Source organism: Ochotona curzoniae, unplaced genomic scaffold (genome assembly GCF_017591425.1).
Source record: "Ochotona curzoniae isolate NIBS_2020 unplaced genomic scaffold, NIBS_Ocur_1.0 contig_66, whole genome shotgun sequence".
Lineage (NCBI taxonomy): Eukaryota > Metazoa > Chordata > Mammalia > Lagomorpha > Ochotonidae > Ochotona > Ochotona curzoniae.
Genome location: NW_024466512.1, coordinates 1,278,487 through 1,290,989, shown reverse-complemented (window position 1 = coordinate 1,290,989; position 12,503 = coordinate 1,278,487). Strand labels below are relative to the sequence as shown.

Sequence of the window (12,503 nt, the reverse complement as noted above, 5' to 3'; positions counted from 1 at the left end):
GAAACATTTCACAACTAATTGAGAGCAGATTAAATTCATTCTACTACTGGGCAACAATTACAACAGTAACACCACCCAAGTTTCAACTTCAACTACCAGCGGAGATTAGAAAAAAATAATAATAATAACGCAAAGAATGAAATACTTGTTAACAAATTAGCAGAGAGCATTTCCTGACACATCTCTGGGTTGAAAGCCAGAGCTCTCTAGGCATAAAGCGCTCCTCGCAGGGAGACCAGTGCTTCCCCAGACAACTCGCAAGCAATTACTGAATCCCCACAGAGCCAGCCTCCAGGTTGCCAAGTCAGCCCACCTGTGCACAGGGGCATACGTGGACAACAAATGGTGCCGCGCACAAGTGCGGCTCCACACCAGCCTGCAAACGGCGGCGTGCAAGTGCAAACCGCCAGCCAGGGGCTCCTGCAGCGCGGCAGCTCCGCTTTGGAAAACAAGGAGGTCCTCCTTACCTGTCGATGATCACGGGGTCTGAGGGGGTCTCGTTCCTGTTGCCACAACTTTTCTTGTCACAGCACCGGCTGCGGGAACAAACAGGGTTTCAGCAGACACAGTGCATCCGTTTGTGCCCAACTTGTACCTGCTTGTTCTGCTTTTAATTCTAATGAGGTGGGAGCAACCCAGCAAGCAACTGCAGGGCTCTGCAGGCAGCAGCTGCGACTTGCAACTGCACCACGGCCGGGCAGAGGGCACCAGGACGGTAACCCCAGCCCTGCAGAAGTTGGGACGTGCCTTGTCGCTGTCTGTCTCTGCAATGAGCGAGGAGCCGGGGAGGCAGGCGGCTGGGGAATAACTCGCACAGCCTCAGCCTGTGTTTACCTCTAATTGTCAAGCTGTTATTTCTGGAAAAGATGCAAGACGCCACCTTCAACCAATATTTCTTTGGGGCGTTTATTAATTATAAGCGTGAAAGCAGGCGTCCATCGATCACAAACTTCTGTTGTCCCTTCCTTTAAGCCTACCTTAACTCTGTTATTGAAACTTTAATTAAAGCAGAAATGAAACAAAAATGTTATGCTTCTTGCATTTTAAAAAAGCATACTTGTATAATGGTTACATGTCTAAATTAGTTAAATTAACACCATATGGTAGGCAAAGTATATAAAGCCTTTTAAAGCTGACAGCTAAAGTGATTAAAGAAAGTCTACAGTCCTCCACTTAGAGCTTAAATCACATCTGTGCGCTTTCCATGTTAATTGCAGTACATGCAGAAGTGGATAATAAAGAAATTCCACTTTATTGGTTGTAATTTATATTTATTACCTGATATGAGAAAAAGTCAGCTTTTGTATATTACTGCTGTAACAATATGTCCGCTCAGAAATGGCATTTCGCGGAGACAGACGCATAGCCAGGCAGAGTATGCCCCTCAGAGTACGCGGCCTGCTACTGTAGCTGGGCGGGCCGCTGCGGCTCCTCGGGCTGCCTTGCAACTACATTTCACATGCCACACATACAAAGTCAATGGTGCATTTTTATTTGCCGTGTAGGGCTGAGACTCTTGCGGTCGTTAGAAAAAAAATATCAGGTGGGAAATTGCTCCTGTGACAGAGCTCCGGGGCAGGCACGCTATCTAACAACACAGAGCAGGACGCACCGCCGCTCGCGGGGAGAGGTTAACTGACGGAATCACTATCCAATTCTCACTCGCGCGGGCTCTGTAACAAGTACAAAAGCGTTTCCTCTTTATCAATAACAGGCAATTGTCTATCTCGGGGTGGGAGCCAGCCGTGGCGCTGGTCCCTGACTCCGCCCGCGCCGAGACTCGCGCGCGTCCCCCGGCCCCGCGGTCCGGTTCTGACCACACCCGCGGCCAGCTGAACCCGCCCGGCCCGGCGCAGCGGAGCAGGAGTCCCGGCTGCGGCTCAGCCGCCCGGTTGCGTTTCAATCGATGCCCTCCGCCGGCGCCTGGCCGCCGCGGCCTCTGCAGAAACTGGCGCCCGCGCCCCACCCCCCGCCCCTGCTCACCTGCACATGATCTCGTGGGTCAGCAACACGCGGCACATCTCCGGGTTCTTGTCCTGGCCCTCGTACACGATGGCCTGCGCGGTGGGGGCAGAGGGAAGCGGAGGCCAGGGTTATGCGGTGCCCGCGGATTTGGCGCCAAATCATCTCTTCACCCACTCCTCGCCGCGCGGGCAGCAGGTGTGCGGCCGGAGGGGGAAAGCATCCGGAACACCAGGCCATTCTCCCGACCCGGTCACTCCGGAGCCGGGCAAGACAGCAGCGGTCTCGCCCTCCTCCTCCGCGCGCCTCCGCCTCCGCCGTGGGGCTGCACCCGAAACCCCGGGGCGGCGGGGAGCGCCGGGCGGGCAGGGCAGGGCCAGAGGAACCGAGGCCCCGGCGCAGGGAGCCCCCCACCGCGGCCCCCTCGGCCGCCCTGAAGGCAGCAGCCACCGGCAGGCCGCGTCCTCGGGGCACTGTGGACACACCGACTTCCAATCCACACGGTACAGGAAGCAGATGAGAACGCGCTGCGACTTCCCAAGCGGGGCTGGACCTCGGGGGCGCGCGTGGTCCAAGTTTGGGTCCAGCCAAGGGCCTCTCCAGCCCTGCCTGCGCGCTCCCCCGCTCGGCCAAGTCCCTGGCACGCGTTTTCAACCACGGCGTCACGGCGGGCCCCGCACGCCCCGCGCGACCACGCACGATCGGGGGGACCTGGCGCAGCAGCCACACGTGGCCGCGTGGGCCAGGGCGTGGAGGGCTCCCCGCAGGAGTCCCGGCCCCGGGGCGACCCGGTCCGCGCGGCCACGTGTTCCGCGCCGGATGATATTTGGAAAGAGAGTGCTAATAGCCAATCTGGTGTTTATTTTGAAACTGCTAACAATGATTTTTCTCGGGTAAAAAGGCAGCGTCGGCGCACACGCTCGGCTGGGTTTTGAGCAGAGGCTCCGCCAGATGGTGCGAAGCCCTAGGTGCGCCCTCGGCGGCGCTCAGCCCGGCTCCGCCGCCGGGAACCCGAGCCGGTTCTGGGGGCCGGGCCTCCGCCAGCGGCCGCTCAGAAATAGAAGGGAGGGGGAACCGCACTGGGGGAGGGGCGGGAGCTGCCAGTTCCCAGGCAGAAAATGCCACGAAAAGAGGCGGGTGGCTCTGGCTGCAGTTCCCGCCCCCTGGAAAGGATCTGGAAATTACTTCCACTCTCCCCCGGGCGCTCCGGACACGTTTTCCCCGCTTGCAGGCAACAAAGCCCCGTCTAGAGGCCGCCGAGGGCTGTCCTCCGGGGAAGCGGGACTGCTCCCCGCAAGTCCCTCTCCCACCCTGCGCTTCCGCAGCCGACCCGCGGACCCGTGCCACCGCAAACCGGCGGCACCGCACTTGTGCGCGCGCCTGTCCTCGGCCAGAGCCCCGCATTTATATGTGATTTATTTTTTATTTTGTAGCACAAACAGAAATCCATAAACTGCCGGTTCAGCGCCATTGAGTCTTTGATCAGTTACTGGGCGATTTCTTTCCTTCCCCCACCCCTTCTCGGTCCCCGTCAGTGAGCCGAGATTAAATGCCTTTATTTCCAGGCCTGTTCATACCGCAAAAGCACAAAGCTACACGGACAATGAAAGTGTGCTTGACCGCGCCTCCTCCCTCCCTGTGCAACAGCACAGAGACGCAGCGCTGTCTGCATACACCTCTTAATTAGACAACAGATTTCCGAAAACATTTAGCCCTGATACACAAAGGAAATCAAAGCGCCTGGCCGGCCAGCCAGCAAGCCCGGCTCGGGCGGCTCCCCAGCAGCCAGGGGCACACACTGCCTCCGGCTTTGTCAGACCCAGCTTTACCTGTCCCGTCTATTTTACGCCTGCAGAAAAGCAGGGTTCCTCCGGCTGTAGGCTTTAAAACCAACACCCTGGCTGCCCAGAGGGGGGCAAACTTTTTGGAAAGGCAAATAAACCCCAGGCAGGCCCGAGACCCCAGGCAGCGCCAGCCAGAAGCAGCCACTTTCACTTCCAAACCCCAGTCCCGCTCGGCAGCACATTCCAAGTCCATGCGTGCCAGGTGGGTTTCATTTAGGAATGGGAACCGCCCCCCCATCCCAGCCACTTGATTCTTAAGAAAATAGAAAATAAATAGAAATGGGAGGGGGGAAAAATCCCTAAAACCACCACCACCACCAGAAGCACCCCCGCACAAAAGCAGCAGCTGGAGGCCAGCAAAGCCGGGGGCCGGCAGGCGCCCCCTTCTCCTCACCGCCTCCCTGATAACCAGTGGTTACCACCGCAAAAGTTAGCCAAGACAGGTTAAATAATTTAATAAGGCACCGCTTGTAATTATGTTATTTACAAGGTATGACAGCGGGTGGGAGGCGGGGCAGGCAGTGGACCGACGGGGGCGACCCTGGAGCTGGGAAGTCTGAATTATGGAGATGGAGTGGGGGGAGAGGTGAAGATGGGCTAGGGTGAAACAAGCTGACTTTTCACCCCAACACATTTAACTTTTAAATCCAAATAAATGTCTCCCATTCTGGGGACCACAGCGGTGGAAAGGAGAAAGAAAAAAAAAAAGAACCAACCCAGGGACTTGGCTGCCTGTTTTTTTTGGGGGGGGGGACAGGGGACAATCTATGAGGATTGCAAGCAGAGACACGCTTAAAAATAAACCAGGGAGGACCATCCTGAAAACTCTGTCAAATATTAATTACCGTAATTAATGAAGACAGAATTTGATTCCAATCACAAGCCATTTAATAAAGCAGCTATGCCCTATCCTGCTGACAGCACCAACTCCTGCACCAATTGCTTCATTTATTCCAATAAATATGGAATTCTCATTAGCACGTCAAGGAAGCTAAGTGGGGAACAAATACGTGTGGGATGCCCTTGTCAGGCCCTGGCCCCTGAACCCAGGACCAAGCCCAAGGAGGCCACCGCACAGGCACCAACTTTCTCACCTGTTTGGTCATGGAATCTATGAGGCGGACGTACAGATCCTGCTCTGTTCTGACTCCTGCGGAGAAAAAAAAACCAACAGAGAGAAGTCCTCCTCCAGGTCTGAACGGCACTGGGGGGGGGGGGGGCGGCAAGCTCCGGCCCAGAGCCAGAAAGCCACCCCCCCCAATCGCGGCCTGATTTCTTCTTCCTCGCACCCCCCCTTCCTTTAATCAAGAACCGCAGAGCCTCTCAGGGTTCGCCTTGCGAGGTGCAAGGCTGCAAGGCATCGCGCCTGGGAGCAGGCTGGCCTGGCGGCTGAGCCGGGCGGGCACATGTGGTCACTTATTTTTAGAAAACAAAAAGCATCAAGTGGAACCTGAGTGGGAATCTGAACTCTCTCGAATGTCTCTCGAGGATTTAAAAACGAAGGAAACTCGAGCTGGAGCGCCGGGGAGTAAGTTCTGCCCGGCTTGCGGAGCTGCCCCCCGGCCCCATAATTAACATTAATTTGCCAAATTGGAAGAAGTCGCCTAGCAGCGGCGTTGCACTGGAGCCCGTATCGACCCCCTTCCCACTTTGTACTTGCAGCCCCACCAGTTAATCATGTGAAGTGGCATCGACGTATCGATCGTTTATGTTCTGTTTTCCTCCGATGCCACGGGAAGAGGTGCCGTGTCCCTGCGTGCCGCCCGCGCCCCGGGATCTCCGCGTCCTCCCCGCGCCGCGGCGGCCACTCACCGTTGCTGTACAGCAGCTGCAGTTTGTAGTGGATGCCGTTGTTGGTCTTCTCGTTGTTCGGCTCCTGAAAAGGAACCGCGGCCAGGGGCGCTGAGCGGCGCGGCCGAGGCCCCGAGGCCCTCGCCCCGGCGCGCGGCAGCCCGCGGCGCCGCCGGGTTCCCTCGGCGGCTGGAAGCCGGGCGCGGGGCGGCGAGCGGCGGCCGCGCGTGGCGACGGCGCCGGGGTCCCCGGACAGAGGCGGCCCCGCCGCCGAGGGGGGCACCGCCAGGCCCCGCGCGCGCGGCCCCGCCTGCCTCCCCACTTCTCCAAAGAGGGAGGGCGCGCCCGCACGCCGGCACTTACTTTCTCTTTCTCCACAAAGTCCACAAAAGCCGTCCGCTCGATCTCCACCGGCTGCCCTTGCCTGTCGTAGAGCGCCAGCACGAAGTGGAAGAAATTGGATTTCCGGAGGTTGGAGGGCGGCTGCTTCTCGAAGTGCGCCCGCGCCAGCCCCACGCCGCTGCGGGAGGAGAGAGGGCCGGCGGGCGCGGTGAGGCGGCGCGGCGGGGAGGCGCGGGGCCCGGGGCGCGCGGGGGCGGCCGCTACGTACCTCTGGGCGGCCGTGTTGGCGTCCACCACGCCCGCCGTGTGCATCCAGGAGCGCACCGGGTTCATGCCGCTGCCCAGCGGCTCCTCCTTCATGGTCGTCCCCCCGCGCGGAATATTCTCCTGAATCCCAAACATGAACACTGCTGGCGGCGGCCGCGGCTCCCGGCCGAAAGCGCTGGGGCGAGCGGCGGCGCTCGGGGCTCGGCGGCCGGCGGCAGCCCTGGCCGCCCCGGCCCTGCTCGGCGCCTGCGGTCCGGCCCCGCCGCCGGCTTCGGCCCGTGCCGGGCGGGCGCGGCGCACGGCAGCGGCCGGGGGCGCGCGGGCGGCTGCGGCGGCGGCGCTTCGGCGGACGCGGTGGCGGCGGCGGCGCTCGTCGTCTGCGGGCGCGCTCAACGCGGTGTCATCCTAGCCGAGGCGGCGGCGGCGGCTGCAGGACACTGCGGGATCGCCCGCTTCTGGCGCGGCCCGCCTGCTCCAAAGACAAATAAACGGGGCAGTGAGCGGCGCGGCGCAGTCCCGGGCGCAGGCGGGGCGCGGCGGGGCCCGGAGCGGCGCGCGCAGCGGACGGAGGCGCACAAAACTCAGCCCTCTCTCCCCGAGGAATGGACCCTTTCCCGGGAGCCAAAACTCGAAGCCCCCGGGAGCCGCGCTGTCAGAGGGTGACGTCGGGGGGCGGCGCCTGCGCCTTATATGGGAGCGGCCGCCCCTCGCCGCGCCCCTCGCCGCCGCCGCCGCGCTCGTCGACTGACTGCCTGACGGCGCCGCGAGCCGGCCCGAGCCCCGCGAGCCCCGCGAGCCCCGCCGCCCCCGGCCCGGCTCCGCGGCCGCCCGAGTTCCTCCTCGCCCAAACAGATCCCGAGCAGGAACAAACCCGGCCGGCGCACTCCGCGGCGCGGCCGCTCACGCTCCCGGGGAAAAAAAAAAAAAAAACAGCAACACAAACTCGCCACACAGTCTGAGCGGGAGGGGCGGGAGTGCGCCCCAAGTTGTCCGAGCGCGCCACAGCTGCCCGGGGGCGTCCCGGGGGGAGGAGCGCGAGGGGCAGGTGGGGCCGCGGGGAGAGGGCGCGGGTCCGGGGGAGGGGCGGCGCGGCTCAGCCGGGGCTGGAGGCAGAGCTCGGGCTGCCGCGCGCCCCGCCTGCCCGGGTCCGAGCCCCGCCGCGCGCCCCGCGCTTCCAGCGCCGGAGCCAGGCGTGCCCGTCGGACGCGCGTTCCAGCCGGCGCACCCTGCTGCCCCAGCGGCCGCAGGAGCCCCGGGTCCGCGGCCCGTCCGGAGGCGTGGCGAGTGACAAAGGCGGCTCCGGCCTCTCCCGGCCGACGGGAAGCGCACGCGGCCCCGCCGGAGACCTGGGGCCGCTGGCCGTGCCTCCCGCCTCGCCGAGCGCTCCGGTGGCCGAGCGGGCGCCACGGGCGCTGGGGCGCTGCCCTCCGTGCCGCCCGGCCTCGCGGCGCGCGCCTGCCCGACCTAGCTTCGAGGAATCCAGAGGACGGCCCCGCGCTAGCGAGCGCCCGGGCAGGGCGGCCCAGCGCGCTGTGGCCACCGGAGCGCGGCCCGCCCCGAGGACGGCCCTGCGACCGGAGCCGGGACGGGGGTGGGGGTGGCTGTCCGGGGCACTTCCCCGCTGTTGTCAGAGCAAAAAGCAAAATAAAGTGCTTCCGGGGAGCGAGTGTGTGGCCCGGCGGGGTCTCCCGCAGGCTCTGGGTGCCGCGACTTTTTTGTGTGAATTGACAGCGTGTGTACGTTAATATTTTAATTAATCGGGGAGATCGAAGTACGACGCACGTTGTGTGGGCACCCCCCACGCCTCTTGGAAGAGGTGGAGGGAAAAAAAAAAGACGTGTTGGGCAGCAATCTATTCTGCTGGTGTTGAGGGTTAATGAGTATTGCCAAAGATAAGTGAATTAGCAAAGCTGTTGCGCCAGTCCCATCTCCAAATCCATTACGGTGCCGGCCGTCTAATTAAATACGTAAGTATAATAAAATCATACTTTATGACTATTTGAGGGTAATGAGATCAGTCTTCGGAAGCGATCGCCACATATTAAAGATGCCACTGTATAGAATGTTAATAACGTTAAATCAAAGTGTATGGAAACTATCGACGATAAATTGAAAGAGAATCCCCGTCTCCCGAATCGGCGGACCCTGGTGGAGGAGGCCAGGCTGTCCCTCCGCCCCGGGCCCAGGCCGGTAAAGTTGGCCACCGCGGAGGGCGGGGTCGGGATGCTTTGTCTGCGCCGCGGAGCTGCTTCCGGGGCTCGCGCAGGACGCGCGGCCGGGGAGCCTTATTGTCAGGGTATGCAAAGTGTCTTTTAGGGAAAGATGAAGTTGGAAACGCCAAACAATGCTTCCTTTGTGGCGTGCTCGCTAAAACGCCCTGCCCGCGCCGGAGGTGCCCTTTCTTGCGCAAAGGAAAAAGTATCGCGCTTAAAATCATTTACAGTATCTTTAATTCAGATTACACGCGCCAGGGCGATTTAAATCTGATTACCAAATTAGGAGGTTTAAAAAACAAATCCTTCTAAATCTGATACTGTTGACTAAAGAGGGAAAAAAAAAAGTTCTGTCAGCCCATCGCATAAGGTAACGATCCTGCCCCAGAAAGAAAAGGGGTTTTAAACCTTTTTGACAACAAATGCAGCTGCCCCACTATTTTGGACGATATTAAGCGAAAATGAATGCAAATCTGTGTTCAGCAGCCATCTGGCCCGAAATGGGGGAATCAGCTGCTCTCACAACAGGCTCGGAGGCTGAATCCATTTCAGCTCATTTTCTACATCATCTGGTCCCGCACCCAAAGCGTGGAAAATACGGTCTTTATCATTCACCAACTTTATCTTTTTTGTCACTCCACTGCTGCCTCCGAGCTGTGGGCACCAGGACTAGGCACCCGGGCAGCGTCTCCACCTCGGCCTCCGCGGAGGGGCCCGGGAGGGCCGCCCCCACCCTCCCAGCTTGGCTGCGAGCGGCGGAGGGCAGCGCTGGCCAGGGAGCGCCCAGGCGGTGGCTGCGGGCCCCTCCGCGGGCGTCCTGCGGGCTGCTGCCAGGGCGTCCCCGCGCGCCGCCGGTTCCCTCGGGAGCCGAGTCTCCGCCCCTCGCCCTCTCCAGGGGGACGCCAGGCGCCTGGTACCCAGGAACCTGCATCAGAAGGGGAGCAGGCCGGTACTTGGGAAGTTGTGCGGGCCCAGGGCGGCCGGCGGGGTCGCCCCCACGCCCGGAGCGCTCCCAGGGGCCGGGCGGCGCCTGACCTTCACCGGGGATCCCCCCGGCGGCGGCGAGCGCTCAGGGCCCAGCGCCCAACGCGATTTGCACGGGTGGCCCTCGCGCGGTCGCCGCCACCGCCTCCTCCTCGGAGGGTGGGAAGTCTTCCTTTTGTGCGGATTTACGGGGAGAGGCTTCAATGAGCCCCCTCACATTTGCATTTAAATAGCGGCATCAAGCGCTTCGCGTGCCACACACCAGTGGGCTCCCAGATGTCAAGCCGAAGTCAGTCAGATGGCCAGTGCCCAGCTGTCCTCCCCACGTCGTGCCGGAGCAAGCCGTGACCTTAAAGAGACAGCGCTCGCAGCCCCTGGCTCCCCGCCCGGGGAGCGGCGCGCTGGACGCTAGGCTGAGCCGGCGAGGCTGACCTGAGCAGCACCTCGCCAAGCCTGGCCGCCGACTCAGGGCCTGCACCCAGGCCCACCCCTGCCTCCCGGCCCAGCCACCGAGTACCTGGTGCCCCACGTCCTGCCTGCCACGGGGCGGGAAGGAGGAGAGGGAGACGAAGGGCTGTCTCCTGGGTGCGCGCCACAAGGGAGTTTGTCCTTCACACCTCTCCCTGTCTTGTCCTTCGCTGCTGCGCCCAGCAAGGCCTGGAAAGGGGTGGCTGGGCTAGTGCCCGCCTCCCAGTCGCCCCTATTCAACCAAGGGGATCCTGCAATCGCACTGGCGCTGACCCCGCATCCCTGACACCCTTCTTGCTTGCGTCCCGCCCGCCGATCTCCCTACCATCTTTTCAAAAAGTCATAAATTACACATCCGGCCCTGAGAAGCCGGGCACGGAGCGGCTGCAGGCGGAGCCACTTAGGGAGCGCGGGGGCGCGGGGAGGGGGGGGAGGCGCACAGGCTGGGCCAGGTGCAGGCCTCAGACAGCCCAAGGCCACAGCCTGGTTATGTCACTTGGACCCCCGGAAAGGGCAAGAGCCCAGGCCCCCGAGGCCAAAGGTGCCCGTCCCTGCCGCCTGAGCCAAGCTGCAGAAGCATCCCACGTCCTCCACGCCGGAGGTCACGCGCCGCCAGGGCAGGCCGCTGGGCCACCAACCGTTCCCCAAAGCCCCGGGTGGGTCTCTGCTAAGCGCGAAGCACAGGTCTGCTAGAAGAAAGAACTCGAACAGGCAGAGCCAGCCTGACCCTCAGTCCGTCTGGGCGGGAAGGAGGCCAGAGGGTTGGGAAAGATGTACTGCGTCCAGGATTGCCTCTGAGGTGCCGGATCAGGTGGAACCGCCACGCACTAGCACGCTCTGCCTGGCCGCCCGGGCCCCAACATCTGTCCTGCACCGCGGGCCCGGGACGCCCCAACCTGTTAAGCAGCTCACCAAGCCGGAGCTGAGCCCTGCTGGACTGGGTCTCCCTGGCCAGAGAGCTCGCGTTCGCTCTCTCCACGGAGACACAAGCCCGCTGGGCCCTTGGGAGCATCGGGCAACAGAGCCCAAGTCAGGCCCTGCGCCCCGCCTGCCCTCGGAGGCGAACAACTGGGAGCATGTCGCCCTGGCACACGGGGTACCCCGAGGACTCCTCCGCGCCGTGCGTAGGTGGCAAGGTCCGGTTTGGGGGTCTGGGTAGAAAGCGAACAGCTGAAGTCTTTCACACTCCCACTACTCCACACCCCTCCCCCATGTTTACTCTGCGCCTCGAAGGCTCCTCCAGCCCCACCGCCCACTACGGAAGAAAGCTCAATTCTCCAAGTGAAACCAGGCAGGCGCGCCGCCTGCCAAGGCGACCAAATTTGACAAACAGCGCCTCCTGGGGTGGGCAGAGTGGAGTGCCGCGGCGCCGCCGACAGCCCAGCCCGCCCCCAACCCCGCCCGGGGCAGGTGGCTGCCAGGGTTCCAGTCCTGGCCCGCCGCTGGGCCCCGCGTCGGACGCACCTAGGCCTCTCGGAACCCCAAACCCCAGGGTGCGCAGAAACCGCTCCACACGCTGCAGCCCTAATTGGCACCCACGTGCGCCTGTAGAAATCGGGCGGAGCAGGGCATCCGACACGCGGCCCGGGCGGCGAGCGCCCGCACGCGCCCGCGCTGCCGAGAAACCTGCGCTCCCGGCGCGGGGCCCCGCGAGGAACCGCAGCCGCATCCCGGAGCTCGTCCTCGGCAATGACCACTCTGAAACACCCGCGGCAACGCCAGGCCACGCATCGACGACCCGCAGCGTCAGGAACTGGCAGAGAACCCCTTCCATTGGCGTTTCCAACCCCTTACTTTGTCCTGGCTCCTTCGCTCACTTTCGCTGACCCCACGGTTCTGAGTCAGCCCCGGGGCCTCCTAACCACAGCAGGAATCCCCAATCACGCACGCAAGAGCGTGGCCTTCCCCCAACGCACCTTGGCCACCTCCAAGGTCGCCTCGCAACAGAACCGGCTCTGGAGGAGCCACCGAGTTGGGAAGACAGCAGCTGCGAGGAGCGGTCCCGTGGACCCACAAAGGCCCGGCGCTTTAGCAACGACGGCGGGTTTTCCGGGCTGCGGTCAGAACCGCCCCAAGGCTGGCAGGGAGAAGGCGCCCCCGCCAGCGCCTGGGACCCAGATTTGCCTCGCGGCCGCCCGCCCCCACCAGTTTATAAAGCAAACTTTCCCCCAGAGAAGTTTCCCGATCGAACGGCGCGCAAAGTGCGCCAATCAACACCTAAACAGACCCACACCGTACAAACACGGATCGATCAGATAATTTCAAATATTATAATTGGCTTTAATTAAACACACTGCGTTCTAATTAACTCTGAAATTTTAGCATGCTTTGGGACACTGGTGTCTGATTTGATATTGTCAGTCCAGATGTCCTAATAAAATTCAATCCTCCACTCAAGACTTCAATATTCGCTAAGAACAAAATGCAAATTAAATGTAAAACCTAAAGTATCGCCAAAGGTATAATCAAGAAAGGTGTCTCAAAACTTCTCACTTTTTATTACGCAGTACTTAAAAAATGCAGATTACATCTGATCAAGTCCGCTCCAAGAGGCCATAAATCTTAACTCTTTCCTGGACGGGGCGGAGAGCTGCGCCGCCGGCGCGCGCAAGCAGGGAGGCGGGCAACCAGA

The 12,503-nt window shown here is 61.8% G+C and overlaps 2 protein-coding genes across 13 annotated transcripts in view; both read right to left on the bottom strand.

Moving 5' to 3' along the window:
- Positions 1-6,827, bottom strand: part of EBF3 (EBF transcription factor 3) — a 114,296-nt gene extending 107,469 nt beyond the window's left edge. For 8 of the 12 annotated variants that reach the window (XM_040991724.1, XM_040991732.1, XM_040991734.1 and 5 more), the window contains exons 1-6: positions 6,208-6,341; positions 5,961-6,117; positions 5,619-5,682; positions 4,901-4,956; positions 1,984-2,057; positions 468-536 (exon numbers count right to left, since the gene is read on the bottom strand). In XM_040991724.1, coding sequence (XP_040847658.1) covers positions 468-536; positions 1,984-2,057; positions 4,901-4,956; positions 5,619-5,682; positions 5,961-6,117; positions 6,208-6,341 — 554 coding nt within the window. Of the gene's footprint in view, positions 1-467; positions 537-1,983; positions 2,058-4,900; positions 4,957-5,618; positions 5,683-5,960; positions 6,118-6,207 lie in introns of all 12 variants that reach the window. The other 4 variants (XM_040991733.1, XM_040991730.1, XM_040991725.1 and 1 more) reach the window with 3 other exon arrangements.
- Positions 6,828-7,299: 472 nt separating this feature from the next.
- LOC121164348 (collagen alpha-1(I) chain-like) overlaps positions 7,300-12,503 on the bottom strand; it is a 47,045-nt gene continuing 41,841 nt past the window's right edge. The window contains exons 7-10 of the mRNA XM_040992478.1: positions 11,411-11,569; positions 10,920-11,022; positions 9,097-9,344; positions 7,300-7,774 (exon numbers count right to left, since the gene is read on the bottom strand). Of these exons, the coding sequence (XP_040848412.1) occupies positions 7,300-7,774; positions 9,097-9,344; positions 10,920-11,022; positions 11,411-11,569 (985 nt within the window). The remainder of the gene's footprint in view (positions 7,775-9,096; positions 9,345-10,919; positions 11,023-11,410; positions 11,570-12,503) is intronic.